The sequence below is a fragment of the Macrobrachium nipponense genome, chromosome 43 (assembly GCF_015104395.2).
Source record: "Macrobrachium nipponense isolate FS-2020 chromosome 43, ASM1510439v2, whole genome shotgun sequence".
Classification (NCBI taxonomy): Eukaryota; Metazoa; Arthropoda; class Malacostraca; order Decapoda; family Palaemonidae; genus Macrobrachium; species Macrobrachium nipponense.
In genome coordinates, this window is record NC_061104.1 from 44,511,777 (window position 1) to 44,527,747 (window position 15,971).

General features: G+C 38.8%; 1 protein-coding gene across 3 annotated transcripts; it reads right to left on the reverse strand.

Annotated features, from left to right (window-relative positions):
- Window positions 1–3,912: 3,912 nt before the first annotated feature.
- LOC135213704 (uncharacterized) lies at window positions 3,913–14,205 on the reverse strand. Of its 3 annotated transcripts, none has more exons than XM_064247807.1 (7): window positions 13,831–14,205; window positions 12,012–12,440; window positions 10,007–10,126; window positions 8,990–9,145; window positions 7,121–7,359; window positions 6,706–6,982; window positions 3,914–5,870 (listed from the first exon to the last, which is right to left on the reverse strand). In XM_064247807.1, exons 2-6 carry the CDS (start codon window positions 12,406–12,408, stop codon window positions 6,713–6,715), a joined length of 1,182 nt encoding a protein of 393 aa, XP_064103877.1. In that variant the 5' UTR covers window positions 12,409–12,440; window positions 13,831–14,205; the 3' UTR covers window positions 3,914–5,870; window positions 6,706–6,712. The 3 variants fall into 3 exon arrangements, with proteins under 3 accessions (XP_064103878.1, XP_064103877.1, XP_064103876.1); XM_064247806.1 differs by having other exon boundaries at window positions 7,121–7,362; window positions 13,831–14,204; XM_064247808.1 differs by lacking the exon at window positions 8,990–9,145 and having other exon boundaries at window positions 3,913–5,870; window positions 7,121–7,362.
- Between the last annotated feature and the right edge of the window lie 1,766 nt (window positions 14,206–15,971).

Sequence of the window (15,971 nt, forward strand, 5' to 3'; positions counted from 1 at the left end):
GAGACTGTGAAGATAAAAAGACGACGTATCACGACTGGCAGGAACCGTTATCAACCTAAGCCGAATTCGTGGGATTTCGCCCACCCCCCCACTCGCGTCGCAATCCGGGAAATCAAATGTCCGCTGATAAGCGACGTTCAGTTTCCATGCGTCTCCTTGTACCTCTTCTTCAGTTGAATGTGCGCCGTCCGCACTCGCCGTCGTCAATTGGTTGATAACAGAAATTGGCTTTCTTGTGCTCCATGGAAGTTGAGCTGTCTTCAGGGAGGTGGTTGCAGGGTTTCTCCAAAAAAAGAAAAAAAAACCAAGTCCTTTGTGTTGCACTAATTATACTGAGGTTGGTTTATTTCTGCAGGATAATTGCAACTACTACTTCTACTACTAGGACTTGTACTAGATACTCCAAGAAGGAATTGAGTTGCTGGTTTATTCCCACAGAAAAATTGCTTCTACTACTAGTACTACTACCACTAGTATACAACTACTGCTAGTACTAGACACTCCAGGCAGGAATTGAGTTGTTTGTATATTTCCGCATGAAAATTGCTTCTACTACTACTACTACTAAACTCTCCAAGAAGGAATTGAGTTGCATGATGCGTCTTCTCCATCGATATGAAGGTAACTATAGCCGTTACGCCAGTGGAGTAGAATATAACACAAATACGCAGGTTTATTGTGTAACTTGCCATCTGGCATCTCGGGTTTAAGAAGAGAGAGAGAGAGAGAGAGAGAGCCTGAATTCACTCAAAGAACTATGCTATAATTAAGAGGATTTGCGTCTCATAGTCACGAAAGGTGGAAAATGACGCATTGGCCTCAGGTTACTGGGTGGACAAATTTCCACAGTTGGGTTGGTTTTGAGGATCTAAGAAATGGATTGACTTCCTCCAGAATAAACGGTAATTTCTCACTTGATTTTTTTGTTATGCGGCCAAGCACGTGTGCGCGAACTCACACACATATACATATAATAGTATGTATATATGTATGTATATAAAAATCTGTTAAAATAGGATACGTCTCAAGTATAAAAGGCCCATTAAAACACTGGTTTGAAGCTATATGTTTATATGTGAGATTCTGTCGAAGTATCCTGCACCAAGTCAAGTTGTAGATGTGTTTTAATGACCGAAATTGTTCAAGACACCTGTAATTAATTAAATATTTCTTATTGTCGTCTTTCCTCTCCGATTGCATTCCACTAACGAATTACCTTATCGTTCATTATTAACTGCGCTTTGTCATTTGTGAAACCTTTAGTCCAATCTTTCTTGGAATTTTGCCGTACTTGAGAGCTGCTCGGGAAGGCAAAAAAGTCCTTATCTAATCAATGTTTGTGGCTCATTTAGTTAATACTAGCTTGATTTACTTGAATTGCATATCTTAAAATAAAAGAAAAACACACAATTGCTACATGGCAACTACGCCATGAACACTTTTGTCGTGTGAGCGTCGACTTTGAGAGAGACTCAGTAATGAAGAATATAAATCAATTTCTGAGATTTTATTGATCATTATTTTGTAGTTTGGCCTGGTTCGTCAGATCTTCGCCATTAGTAAGGGAATTTTAGCATCAGAACGGACCGAATAGGGAAAAAATTTTTAAACAAATGATTTTTTTACTAATGTGTTCTGAAAGGTCCCTAGTATTACCGAAAAAGAAACATAAATAAGCCTAACGTCCGGTGCCCTAGCAAAAATTTTAGGGGGCAAAATCCCCCCCGCCCCCCCACCCCCAAATCGCTGCATTTTTTACATTTCCGCGTTATACTTCTAAACTATGCATTTTATCGAGGATATTAATATATACAAAATTAAAGTAGATAAAATTACCTTTCTAACAGTATATAATGATGTACGTATACCTTTCTTGTTAGTATAATACCTCTGATTCAACAAAAGTTGATGTTTAAACCTTGAGAATGCATTTTTTCCTAAATTTGTCTTTTAACTTTTTGAATGGGCTTTTTCAGAAAACATTTTCGTTGCACTATTCAAATATAAAAGTTTGCTATATAATGTGTATAATGATGTATATTTTACTCAATTTGTGAAGGTGGTCTGGGTCGGAAAGGGTTCCCAATGAAATTCCTTCGCCAGTGCCGGAACCCCCAAAGTTGCTATTTCTTTTTACATTTTCGTGTTATACTCCTAAACTATGCATTTTATCGAGGGCATCATTATATACGAAATTGTAGTAGATTAAATTACCTTTCTAATGATATCAGATGATGCATACTTTGTGGTATTAGTGTAGCACCTATGATTCGACAAATATTGATTTTAAAATCCTGAAAATGCATTTTTAATTTTTAAGCGTTTGAAAAAAAAATATTACGGCCGGGTCAGGTCGGGCCATAGCAAATGAGACAATTTCTAATCTTAAGAATTCGCTAAGGTCAAAATGGCTCTATCATCTTATTCATATCAATTGTGATTTCACATAGCGCCTCAGCGGCGTGGTTGGTATGGTGTTGGCATCCCACCTCGGTGGTCGCGGGTTCGATTCTCGGCCATCCCATTGAGGAGCGAGAGATGTGTATTTCTGGTAATAGAAGTTCACTCTCGACGTGGTTCGGAAGTCACGTTAAGCCGTTGGTCCCGTTGCTGAATAACCACTGGTTCCATGCAAGGTAAAAGCACCATACAAACAAACAAACGAACGAACGTAGCACACATCGAACTTCATTGAGAACATTTTCAAAACCACGCAGCATATACCACCTTCACAAATAGAATAAAATATACATCATTATACATCATTATATGAATCATTTTATATATTAATAGTGCAGCGAAGCTGTTTTTAGAAAATGCCCATTAAAAATTTGAAAGAAAATTCGGGGGAAAAATACATTTTCAGGTTTTTAACGTCAACCTTTGTCGAATGATAGGTGCTATACTAATACCACAAAGTATACATCATTATATATCATTAGAAAGGTAATCTAATCTACTTTAATTTCGTATACAATAATGGTTTTGATAAAGTGCATTTTTAGGAGTATAGCGAGAAAATTTTAAAAAAAGTCGCGTTTTCGGGGGCGGGGGGCGGGGGTTTGCCCCTTAAAAATTTTGCTAGAAGCCCCGGACGTTATAACTTTTTTCTGGTAATACTATAGGGACCTATCGGAACACATTGATGAAGGAATTATTTGGTTACATATTTTTTTCCGGTTCGACCCTTAGAATGCCTTCTTATATTGTGAATCATCTGTTGTTTGTTTGTTTGTTTGTTTGTCTTCATTGAGAGCTTTACAGTATCTGAATCGAGTGTCAAAGGTCCTTCTTTCTTTCAGCTACTCGTGACCCTTATCTATTCGTTTTGCTTTTTCGAGTTGAGGTCATAACTGGCTTCCATTAACTTTAAATTATTATTCCTGTGACTTCCTGGCCGTCAGGCTTCTTTTCTTTTCCTTGCTAGTTTTGCACACTGGACAAACGTGAATTGTTTTGGAAGAGAATATCCTCAATGCTGCTGGGGTGGTGGGTTAGTGCCGTCAGTGCACCTCACGCAGTGAATTGTATGCGTTACTCCAGTTATTTGCAGTGTCCCTACGGCTGCAAGATACAATCCCTCTCATTTCTTGTACTGCCCCTCAGTTCATTTCCTCCATCTAGCAATCCGGACATCATAATTGCTTCATATTTCTTGCAGTTGGATCTCGGGCTTTGTATTAACAAGCGCATCCAAAAAAAGCGCGAGGAATTCGGGAAGTTATGAGGGCATTGTTGTTATTACAATTACATATGAATCCAGTAAAACTGACCAGTAGATTATACATTATATAGACATATATTTGAGTATGTAGGAAAAGTTTAATAAGCGATTATGATAAAAAAAACTTAACCAGAATTTTGCCAGATGCCGTTAGAAATCAGGCAGTTCCCGGTTTATGACGGGGTTCCATTCTTGAGACGCGTCGTAAACCGGAACATCGTCGAAAATCCTAAGAAAACCCAACTTTTAATGCTTAAGGTGTATTGAAAACAGTGTAAACTGCATTTTTATTGTATTTTTCATAAAAAAACCTTCAAATATTGCATTTTCACTTGGACCTTAGCTAAATCCTAGTGGTGTGAATTCACTACATTTTCACATTTACCCTAAATACTAATGGTATAAAATTACTTGATATTTGCTTTTTGACCTTCAATATATTGGTATAAAATCAATTGACATCCTTAGTGTGACCTTATATACTACTGATGTGAAATCCCTTTTCATTAACACTTTGTCCTTCAATAGCACTGTTGTGGAATCACTTGATTTATTTTGACTTTATATACTACTGGTTTGAAATCAGTTAACATTCTTTCTTAAATTAACTATTCCTGACATGAAATTATTTCATTTGCGCTTTGACCTTAAATACCAAATGACTTCACTTGAATCTTTTGCCTTTGAGCTTAAATAATACTGGTATGAAATCACTTTTCATACACTCTTAGACCTTAAATACCACCGGTATAAAATCACTAAGACTTTCACCTTAAATACTACTGGTATGAAATAACTTTTTCTTTTGACCTTAAATACTAGTGGCATGATATCACATGACATTTTCCTTTTACCTTAAGTAATACTGGTATGAAAGCATTCGACATTTTTACTTAAACCTTAAATACTACTGGCATGAGATCACATGACTTTTTTTTCTTTTGACCTTAAATAATACTGGTATGAAATCACTTAATGTTGTCCTTTGACCTTAAATACCACCGTTATAAAATCGCTTAACTTTTACTTTGACTTCAAATACTACTGGTATGGAATCATTTGTCAAGTTTACTCTGACTTCAAACATCAGTGGTATGTAATCGCATGATATTTTCACTGTATTCTTGAATATTGGTATGAAATCACTTAACATTTTCACATAGACCTTAAAAATACCAGTAATTCATTAGGACCTTTAAATTGGACTTTCAATACTATCAGTATGAGGTCATTTTAACCCCAAGATTTATTTGGATCTAATTACTTGATTATTTTCACATTAATATTTGTGTGACACGATGACATTTCATTTTGACCTTCCTACAGATATAAAATGATTGTCGTTTCCTATAGCCCTTCAATACTATGGTTGAAAATGACTGACATTGTCATTCAAGCCTTTAACACTAAACATTATATTTGTCATTTAGACCCTACTGATTGTATAACGTTGCTCATACTACTAATGAAATGTTGCTGTTAATTTGTTTTATCATCAATCATTGCTTATATCTGCAGCATTTAGTTTTGACTATGCTAATGACAATCAGTTATTTTTTTTAACTTAAAATCTGAGACTAAGCAATCATTGACGTTTTTCCTTTCATTTTAAATCCTACTGTAATCCAATCAATACGTTCCTTTTTGACTAAATATGACATTGGAAAATGATTGAATTTCAAATTCGGCCTTAAATTCCATTTAGCTCAATTCACAGACTTTTCCATTTTGCTACTCAGTCCTGCAGACCAGAAAATGGCCAAATTCTCCACGTAGAAGACCAAAGGTCACTCAATATTTTCCATGACCTTGTATATTGCAGAGAGAAATTCATTCTAATTTTCATTGACACTGTTGACGATCTCTCCCATTCCCTGTTATTGTTGTTGTTAGTTTCCATGCTTTGTAAGCCACTGAAAAATAAGGGTTCATGGGGGCTTCGTATCAGTTAAGACATCTTATTCATGTTATCTTTTCCTCATTCCAAACGTTATGATTCAAAAATGCTGTGATAACTGGTTTCAGTTTGCGTGTTGTCACTTTTGGAGCAGTGGAATCCTCTCTCTTGGGCTTCGTTTGTTTCTTGAATGGTAACATCCTCTGCAGTCACAGTTGTCGAAATCATATTATAACCGCCTTTTCACGCCTATGAGAAACGAGAATGAAAGTCAGATCAGGTCTGGAAACTCTCAGTCTCTCTCCAGAGTTCACATGGGTTACGTCTTTCAAAAGTATCCCTCAGGAGAGGTGAAACGTACGTCCTGCCTATGTGAACTCTCGAGAGAGAGTGAGAGTTTCCAGCCCTGTGATTGGCTTATCAACAGCCAATCAGGAGCGTCGTAAGGGACTGGCCTAGACATCAAATGCACGGTTGATGTGAATCTACTATAGTTGCCTGAACCCCCAACTCCTAAAGAAAATTAACCGCAAACAGGATCATGTAAATATGGTTTTAATAGCTTGACATTGCTATACAAATAGCTAGGCTCAGTATTTATCTTGTAAGAATTCGACCCCTGTTACGAAGTTCAGTGTCAAGTTATGGTTGAGCATGTGTTCTTTAGTCGAAGGGATTTCTTAATAACTGCAGAAGGGGGGTGGGGTGGAATGTGTCTTTCAAACATTTACCAGGATCCGCCCTTTCTCTTCATCACAGCTTCATTAATTATCCCATATCCTAACGCCCCTCTCTTTTGTCCTTGAGCTTCTCTGAAAAAGACTGCCTTGCAGCAAACCATTGTCCTAGACCTACTTTTACACCAATAGTACATAACTCTAACGCCTTCATATTAAAACAAAAGGGCTTCTTTCTATTACATAAATCTCGGATTGTTATCAGTCAGTTACCTTCAAGTGAAAATATCCTTATATTTGTTTATAGACTAAAGCAAACCCCAGAGTTTCTCCAGATTATATTGCAGTTACTTCCAAAACATTTCACAGTATAATTTTTTCTTTCCACGTCAGATAATTATGCTTACCCTGTTGTTATGGGATGTCAGGAATGACTTCGTAAATGTGTTCCTCTGGTGTCATTGGAATTTCATAGCCATCATCGTTGCCAGAAAATGTCAGCGGAATCTCATAGCCATCGTTGTTGCCAGCAAGTGTCGGCGGAATCGGAATTTCATAGCCATCGTTGTCGTCAGCTGGTGTTTGTCCAGAGGTTGGGTGACAGTGGGCTTCACGCCCTGTTGTTGCCCCTCGGTCCGAGAGCAGTTGCACATGCTTTTGCAAGAGGTTGTGAATTTGTCCTCCCTGGTTAATTAAACAGTGTTTTAATACATTAGCCAAGAATGATATATATCGTTGCAGTATTCATTCATCTGAGTTGTCCGGAATTTCATAAATACCCCCCACTGACCTCGAGAATGGACGCATCGTTCGTCAACTTACTTGAGTGGTGATGAAGTTGAAAAGACCCGTGCCATGGACGCTCTTTCTTCCTGCCTCGAATCTGAATTCCTTGTCGCTGTAACTGAAGCGACGAATGTGCTCGACGGACCACCTGGCAATTCGACGCCCCTCGGCCGAAAGGAGCGTGATTAAAAGAATGTCAGTTTCTACCACAAGGCGGATGTCCTCACTCGTCAAGAGCTTTTGACGGGTCGCATCTCCTGCTTTCACTTGGAACTCTGCTGTGAGAGAGAGAGAGGTTAAGACCAGAAACGTCGAAGCGATTGAGCTAGTTTTATTGCGTGATAAACATTTCACTTCGCAGTTGCTTTGCTAATATCTATTCATGCATAATTAAACCGACTTCCTCTACTTTCTGTAGTACATTTCTTATAGGTTACGCCTTTTCATTTTTATTCATTTATTTATTGTATGCTCTTGCACGCCTCGATTCTCCTTCTTTATCTGCTTTCTTGTTCCCTTATTCGTAGTGGTTGCGATCGTCTGCGTCAATTAAGGCAAATTTGGGTTGGAGAAAAGTTGATTTGGGACAAGTACTATGTGGAATGAACGCTGGTGCCAGATAAAATTTCATCTGGGTGAGAGGGCCAGCTGCCATTGAGCCTTGGATCTGCAACTCTGTTTCATTTCTGCCTCTGAGTGGACGGCAAGTCAGGGTACAATCCCTCAAGGAACCGACGACGCTGCAGAATAAGGTGGAGGGTAACGCCTACTTCAATCCCCAATCCCCTTCTTCACCCCCCGTCCCCTTCCCATTAGGTTTAACGACTGGCATGTGGGCTGGCGTGGACCCGCTCCTTACCTATAGCAAATAAGTTAAGTCTGTCTTAGTTTAACCAGACCACTGAGCTGATTAACAGCTCTCCTAGGGCTGGCCCGAAGGATTAGATATTTTTACGTGGCCTGGAACCAATTGGTCACCTAGCAACGGAACCTACAGCTTATTGTGGGATCAGAACCACGTTATATTGTTTTAAGTATATATATATATATTATTTTATTTTCGTGGGGGTCGCACTGAACAGGTTAAAATGCTGAAATGGGGTCGTACTAAAAAAAGCCTGGTAACTGCTGCACTAGGTGTTCTTCCGCTGTTCTTAACGATACTCCACCAGATGTTTCTTTCTGTCATCAGCGGCCCATATCATGACAAGTTTTGTCAGGAGTTTTACTGAAGGACGATGATGTCCTTCGTTATTACCACCTTCCTTATTTTTCCGGGCTTGGGGCAAGCTCTTGAATTGAAGCTGGCTAGGCCCCCCTCTAAGCTGCATCCCAGACCTTCCAAGATTGGAAGATGCAAAATGCACCGGAAGATGCATTATTAGCAATTTTCAGGTAGACATTAGAGGTGCCTCACACTGAGGGACCTGGGGAAACCCGAACGAGCTGTAAGGTAAGGTCACCCCCCCCTCCCCTCCATGCCTTAGCTAGGTTGTAAATGACATTAAACTACAAAACCAACTATCTTAGAAGCCTGTTGGATCTCAAAAGTGAAATTGCTCATCAACTCTCTCTCTCTCTCTCTCTCTCTCTCTCTCTCTCTCTCGTATATATATATATATATTTTTACATTTTTCTTTCTTTTTGTCATTTATATGACTTGAGCTGGCAAGGGTAATACAGTCACATTTACTATTTATTACAGTCAATATTATTATTATTATTACTATTACTATTATTATTATTATTATTATTATTATTATTATTATTATTATTGATTATTATTATTATTATGTTATTATTATTATTATTATTATTAAAAAAAGACGTGTACCTTTGTGATGACTGCGCGAATTATCGCAAACTCAGTGCCGTAAGAAAACTCCTGATTAACAGGTCCCTTACCTCCATCATGATCAAAGGCACTAGAGTTGATAGTCGCCACTGGAGACCTGGTAGTAGGTTGCCTCTCCAAGCCATTTCTTGCCCGGAATCGCCCTCCCTCAGCTAGTTGGCTGACCGCCGTTAGGTCAACGTAATCATAATCGTGGGTCTCGGGAACTGTGTTAAGTAAACAGGAGATTGCTCTTTGAAACCTGCTATGAAAGGGCACCGAAAACTGCATTGTTGCATAGTACGGTATTTCGATTGCATAGTAGGAACGAAAGTACCTTTTTCTTCATTTGTTTTGTTTGTTTGTATGGTGTTTTTACGTTGCATGGAACCGGTCGTCATTCAGCTACGGGACCAAAGGCTTGACGTGACTTCCTAACCACGTCGAGAGTGAACTTTTATCACCAGAAATACACATCTCTGGCCCCTCAGGGGAATGCCCGAATATCGAACTCGCGGCCACCGAGGTGGCAGGCCAAGACCATACCGATCACGCCACTGAGGCACTTTCCTGTTTCTTAATCCCCGAGTTGTAGCTGGCAGCTGGCGCGTTCCATTCTACAGTGAGCAGAACCTGAATTATTCACATACACAATCGGGTAGTGTTGTCAGCACACCACACGTGATGCACTGTAGGCATTACTTGAAGTTCTTTGTAGCGCGCCTTGCCTTCAACCCAGGGCTGTGACCCCTTCCGTTCCTCTTACTGTACCTCCTTTCATATTCACTTTCTTCCATCTTACTTTCATCAACCCTCTTCTAGCTGCGAGGTTTTCATCCTGTCACACTTTTCACCTTTATACTGTCATTTTCCTGAATGACCTCATGGGTCCCAGAGCTCAGCCTCTGGCCTAAATTCTATATATATTCAATTAAATTCAATTCTGAGTAATTGTATTTTCTATGTATCGCAGCGCTTGATTCCTTGTTGAGCAGAAATGAAAGCTATATTTTCATCGTTAGCATTCCTAAGTGAACTGGAATATTCCATATCACTCCAAGAGGGGAAAAATAAATGAGTAGTCTTACCTGCAGTACCTGGCGATGGTGACGTCACTGCTTCCCGATGATCCCAATGCTTATAAAGGAGATAGGCCGTCACGAACAGGGCGGTGGCTAAAATCGCGAGAGCGAACAGGGGTACAATACCTGGTGGAAAATGATTAGCTTCAGAACTACTGTTGCTCGTCGAGAGACTAAAAGGGTTCCCAACCAAGATTGAACTCTTCCCCGCCCCCCGTCCCGTGTCTTTGACCGTGAGAATGCTAGAATCTTCTATAACTCCGACCTGCTGTTCACAAACTTGGCCTTTCTTTAAATAGGATGTTGTTTTAAAGGTTTGTAAAGTAATGAGGCGTTCGTTGACTTGGTAAGATTTCAAGAACCTACGTTTCCAGAAACGAGGGAGGAAAGGGAAGGGCTAAAGTGTGTGTTTTTTTTTTCACATTAAAAGGAGTTGCATGGAATTGAATTAATTGTATGGAAATAAAGGAGTTATGTGGAATTCAAGGAGTTTTATGGAAATAAAAGTGTTGTATGGAAATAAATGAGTTGTACAGAAATAATGAAGTTTTACAGAAATAAAGGAGCTTTACAGAAATAAAGGAGTTGTATGGCATTAAAGGAATTGTAAGGAAATAAAGGAGTTGTATGGCATTAAAGGAGTTGTGTGGAATTAAAGGAGTTGTAATGAATTAAATGGGTTTGTACATAAATAAAATGGGTTGTACAGATATAAAGGAGTTGTATGGAATTAAAGTAGTTGTATGGAATTAAAGTAGTTGTATGGAATTAAAGGAGTTGTATGGAAATAGAGGCGTTGTATGGAAATAACGGAGTTGTCTGGAAATTAAGGAGTTGTATGGAAATAAAGGAGTTGCATGGAATTAAACAAGTGATTGACAACTGACAGGAATAGAGAGATACTGCTGGTAGGATGCACTATTGGAGAAGACGTGGATCACGAAGACGACCACATTCCATCACATTTCATTATGTATTTGGTTACCATAAACAACAGTCTTGCCAACAGAAAGAGCGCTACATACTCACTCTCTCTCTCTCTCTCTCTCTCTCTCCTCTCTCTCTCTCTCTCTCTCTCCTGTTGGCTACGGTAACCAAAATACATAATGGAATGTGGTCGTCTTCATTCCATACAACTCCTTTATTTCCATACAACTCTTTTAATTCTATACAAGTCCTTTATTTCCGTACAACTCGTTTAATTCTATACAAGTCCTATATTTCCATGCAACTCCTTTATTTCCAAACAATCTTTTAATTCCGTACAATCTTTTAATTCCATACAACTCTTTTATTTCTGTACAACTCCTTTATTTCAATATATATAATATATTGGAGAAAATATAAGTGGCTTGAGATTAATGAAGGCTTTGAACACAAAGAGACTTTGCGTAAAGGGAATAGCTTGTGGGGAAACAGGACAAAATCTTCATCTCTATCTATCTATTTACATAGGTATATAGGTGCATATGTATATATATATATATATATATATATATAGATATATATATATATATATATATATCGCTAGATAGGTTTGCATAATTTTGATGTGTTTTCCGCAGGCTATTCCCTTCACGCTAAGTCTCTTTGTGCAATCTTATAAGTGAAGCCCAAACGACCAGAGTGAGCGCCGCCTTCCTTCTTGACCACTGCACTGTGAGCAGAAAACAGGACAGTTGCGTAAGGGGTTGGATTGTATGTGAGAGTTGAGCGGCAAGTGAGGTTTGGTTAAATCGAATGGATCTAGCTTTGGAGGCTTAACAATCAAGATAGTTACTGCGACGACATGTTTACTTTATATAAAAGTTATTAATTATCAATTCATGCATCATACCGTCCCATCATTGAAAGCGCAACACCGAACGCTAAGTGGTCGAAAAAACACAAAAATGAACAGCAGGTTGCCATAAAACTGGAATCTGATGAGAACAAAGATGAAAATAAATAAAAAAATTAATTTAATGTTCACTTAAACTATCGCCATAGTTAACAGACAAAAAGTACTCACATAATTGTCGATACACTGAACAATCATTCTCGGGCACTGAAGCCTCTCGGCCAGGTTGGCAAGTTAATGCCCACATGACGTTGGCTGTTCCGCTGAAGTCTAGATACAGATTTGTGGTTGGTAATTTAAGTGTCTTGTACCCATTTATCTTCCAATCAGAGTCTACGGTCAATGTCAGATTATAAGGTTCAGACGTATTCGTGCGAACCACATTAGCTGTAAAAGTCAATAAGGACCAGTCATCACTAGTCAACTTAGAGTTCTGCTCCTCCAGCTCAAATGGGACACTTTCGTCGTTTTCTCCCCTGGCTTCTAGTTTTAGAATCTTGTTGTCTGCTGATGGTTTTAACCTCCCATAGATCGAGAGGGTTCTTGGGGATCCTTTTTCGAGAGACATGGGCACAGACGCGTTTTCAAAGCTGTAGCAACCTGGAAAGAAAGAACACATTTTTTTCTGAAAAAATGGTTACACGAGTGATGCAGTCAAAGCTGTTGCTTGCAGTAAAATAGCATGAACTTTCCTGCATCTTTTGATAGTTATGCAAACTTTCTTGTTCTTGCGACCCCCAATATATATATATAATATATATATATATAGATATATATATATATATATATATATATATATATATATATATATACTAAAAACAAATATATTTATCATTTAATTTTTTTTCCCTCTCTCAATGAGACTAGTACTATAATAGATTCACATCAGCCGTGCATCTGATGTCTAGGCTTGTCCCTTATGACGCTCCTGATTGGCTGTTGATAAGCCAATCACAGGGTTGGAAACTCTGTCTCTCGAGAGACTTCATGTGAGTTTCACCTCTTCTGAGGGATACGTCTTTCAAAAGTATCCCTCAGGAGAGATGGAACATACATCCTGCCCATGTGGACTCTCGAGAGAGACTGAGAGTTTCCAGTCCTGTGATTGGCTTATCAACAGCCAATCAGGAGCGTCGTAATGGATAGGCCTAGACATCAGATGCAAGGTTGATGTGATTCTACTATAGTAAAAAAATGTGCCGAAGAAATCTGATGTACAGTGTATATTCAAAGCCACCGAAAATGTTTCTTTCGGTGGTCTCGGTCTAATGGTATATGTATGAGCCGTAGCCCATGCAACTTTCGGCCATGGCCTAGTGGTTGCCTGTCTCAGCTTTGCCAGACGCATGATCATAGCTAAATTTAACCTTAAATGAAATAAAAACTACTGAGGCTAGAGGGCTGCAACTTGGTATGTTTGATTATAGCCATCTCAGTAGTTTTCTTTTAATAAAAAACTAAAATAGAGGACTTTACTTTCTTTGAGTGCCAGGACTGTGAATTTTGCTATTAATGTTGGATACGCCTTATAGTAAAAAAATAAAGACAATTTCGGTATGTGTGTGCATTATCATGTCTATTTAGGCGCGTGTCATCGGTGGCGTTGAACCCTAGGAAAAAACAAGGTGTGATCCGACATCCAGCTTACTTAGGGTGCATGCTAAAATCTACGGTCAAATAGCCTGTTGTTTCACCAACGAAAATGAAAATAACTATGCCGTATTTTATTAAGAAATAATTGTTCTTTACCGTTTAATATGCACATTATTTATTTTTTACGTTTTCATTCTAATAAATAAATCATAAATATCCTCTCCTTAAATTCCTGTATCTTTAACTCAACCTGAAACCTTTGTCAAACCCTTTTATGCTCTTCCATAGGGCTTTCCTATCCCCAAACGAGAACAACAACAACAACAACAACAACACGAGGTAGTTTGTAGGCTTACTCCCCGAGTAAGTGAAAACAATAAAAAATAATAATACTTACTCCCAGGACAGTCGAAAGCAATGTTGATGGGCCATGCCACAGTTCAGAACAGTCAGCGTTTCAATGCTTGCGTTTAAAACTATCTCCTTGTCCAGTGAGTTTCTCCTGTACACGGTAAGTCTATCTTTCTGACGTCGGAAGACGAGTGTAGTGTAATCTGGATATGCTTAAAGAAAGAAAGAAAGAAAAAAAAAGATCATACAAAGGGTTCAGAGGGAACTTACGAGACTATGATTTGTTTGCTGCCTTATAGAATGATTAACAGTTATGTCACAACGCTACCTAGTTTTGTCCTCCTGCTTGGTCATTTTATTTTCGAATTTATAATTTACTTCACCATGTGTGGTAATCACGCTTACCATCATCAGCTGAAAACAATTGACTCCAACATACGCTCCTGGAATGCGTGTATTTAATTGTACATTCTTTCAAGGTCTGTCCCAAGACTACAACACATTCGCCGCCTTGATCGAAGATCAAAACGGCGTTTTCTCTGAAGATGCGGTTGACTGTTACGAAATGCTCGCCGTTACCTGCGATCTTGTACGGAAGACTGCTCATCCCGTAAGTGACCGGATAAAGGAAACAACCTGAAATGAATATCAAAGAAAACTTAATGTAGAGAGATCAGTTTACATGAGAGAGAAAATGCAGTTTGAAACTCTATAGATATTCTTAGCATTATCTCAAAATCTGTGGTAGACGCAACAGTTCTTGTGTGCATTATTTATTTATTTTACTTATGTGAAAGGCAGCAGTCCCTTCCACCGTTAGCTCCGCCCACCTTTTAGCCTCGTATTTGACCACTATTCCCGTTCTTACTACAACCATGTGGCTTTTCCCAGTTTCAATCCTTTGATCCTTGCACTTACTCTCATTTATGTTCTAAATCCCTATCTTGCTAACCAACTACTCGAACTCCCTCTTAGCTGAAAGTGCCATAGGGGGTGTCCTGCCTTACACCACATGTGGCCTTTACAGTGTCAGGCTATCAAGTCCTGTGTGACCAAAAGGTTTTCGAAATAGGCGCCCCCACAATTTTTTTTTTAAATGACCCGTGATTTTTTGGTAATGTCATAATTTTATGATGATGGGATAATAAGCTTTTCTGATCTTGTGTGATACGTGCAAAAAAAACACTGCTTGTTTCTGACGGGAGTCTTTCAGCTCTCCTGAACTTGGCGGTAATTTCATGTATCTAGATTGTGTAAGTTATTATCTATATTTTGTATATTCCATGTAGTATTTAGCCTTAGCTGAAATAAAAATTATTATTATTATTATTATTATTATTATTATTATTATTATTATTATTATTATTATTATTATTATTTGTTTGGAGAACCTGTAGAGCCAGCACTCTTTCATGGAGAAGTATTGTAAATGTTGAGAGCAAAATAGTTATGTCTTAGTTTAACCAGACCACTTGAGCTCATTGGCCAACAGCTATCGTAGGGCTGGCCCGAAGGATTAGATATTTCTACCTGGCTAGGAACCAATTGGTTGCTTAGCAACAGGACCTACAACTTATTGCGGGATCTGATCCGCATTGAGAAATGAATTTCTATCACCAGAAATAAATTCCTCTGATTCGTTGTTGGCAGAGGGGGAAGCGAACGCGTGCCCTGAGGTCGGTAGTCGAGCACGTAACCCACTCGTCCAATGAAGAACTGCATGCTGAGAGCAAATGGAAAATATGTATGTAGAGGCTATTGATATGAATCTACTCTGAGATAGACAGACAGACAGACAGAAGAGGGAAAAAATGAATAGCAAAGTAATGCTCATTTTGCCATCGTAAGTGTCCCGATGAATATTGTTTGTAAATTGTTGGTCGTGTTAGAGAATGGAGGGTAGTTCCTCATTAGACGAGTCGGTTACGTGCTCGACTACTGATCTGAAGGTCCGGGTTTGATTCCCCACTCTGCCAACAAGGAATCAGAGGAATTTATATCTGGTGATAGAAATTCATTTTGCGATGTGGTTCGGATCCCACTGTATGCTGTAGGTCCTATTGCTAAGTAACCACTTGGTTTCTAGCTACGTCAAAATATCTAATCCTTTGGGCCAGTAACCCTGGGAGAGCTGTTCATCTTGTCTTGAAGGGAGGGAATGCGAGGACCAAAGTGTGCAGCAGGAAG

Coding starts and splice junctions, on each gene's coding strand:
- LOC135213704 (XM_064247806.1), bottom strand. CDS start 12,408: ATGTCTCTCGAAAAAGGATCCCCAAGAACCCTCTCGATCTATGGGAGG. Junction 10,127..12,011: donor TTCAGTGTATCGACAATTAT/GTGAGTACTTTT, acceptor ATTTTCCACCAG/GTATTGTACCCCTGTTCGCT. Junction 7,363..8,989: donor TGCCTTTGATCATGATGGAG/GTAAGGGACCTG, acceptor TCTCTCTCACAG/CAGAGTTCCAAGTGAAAGCA.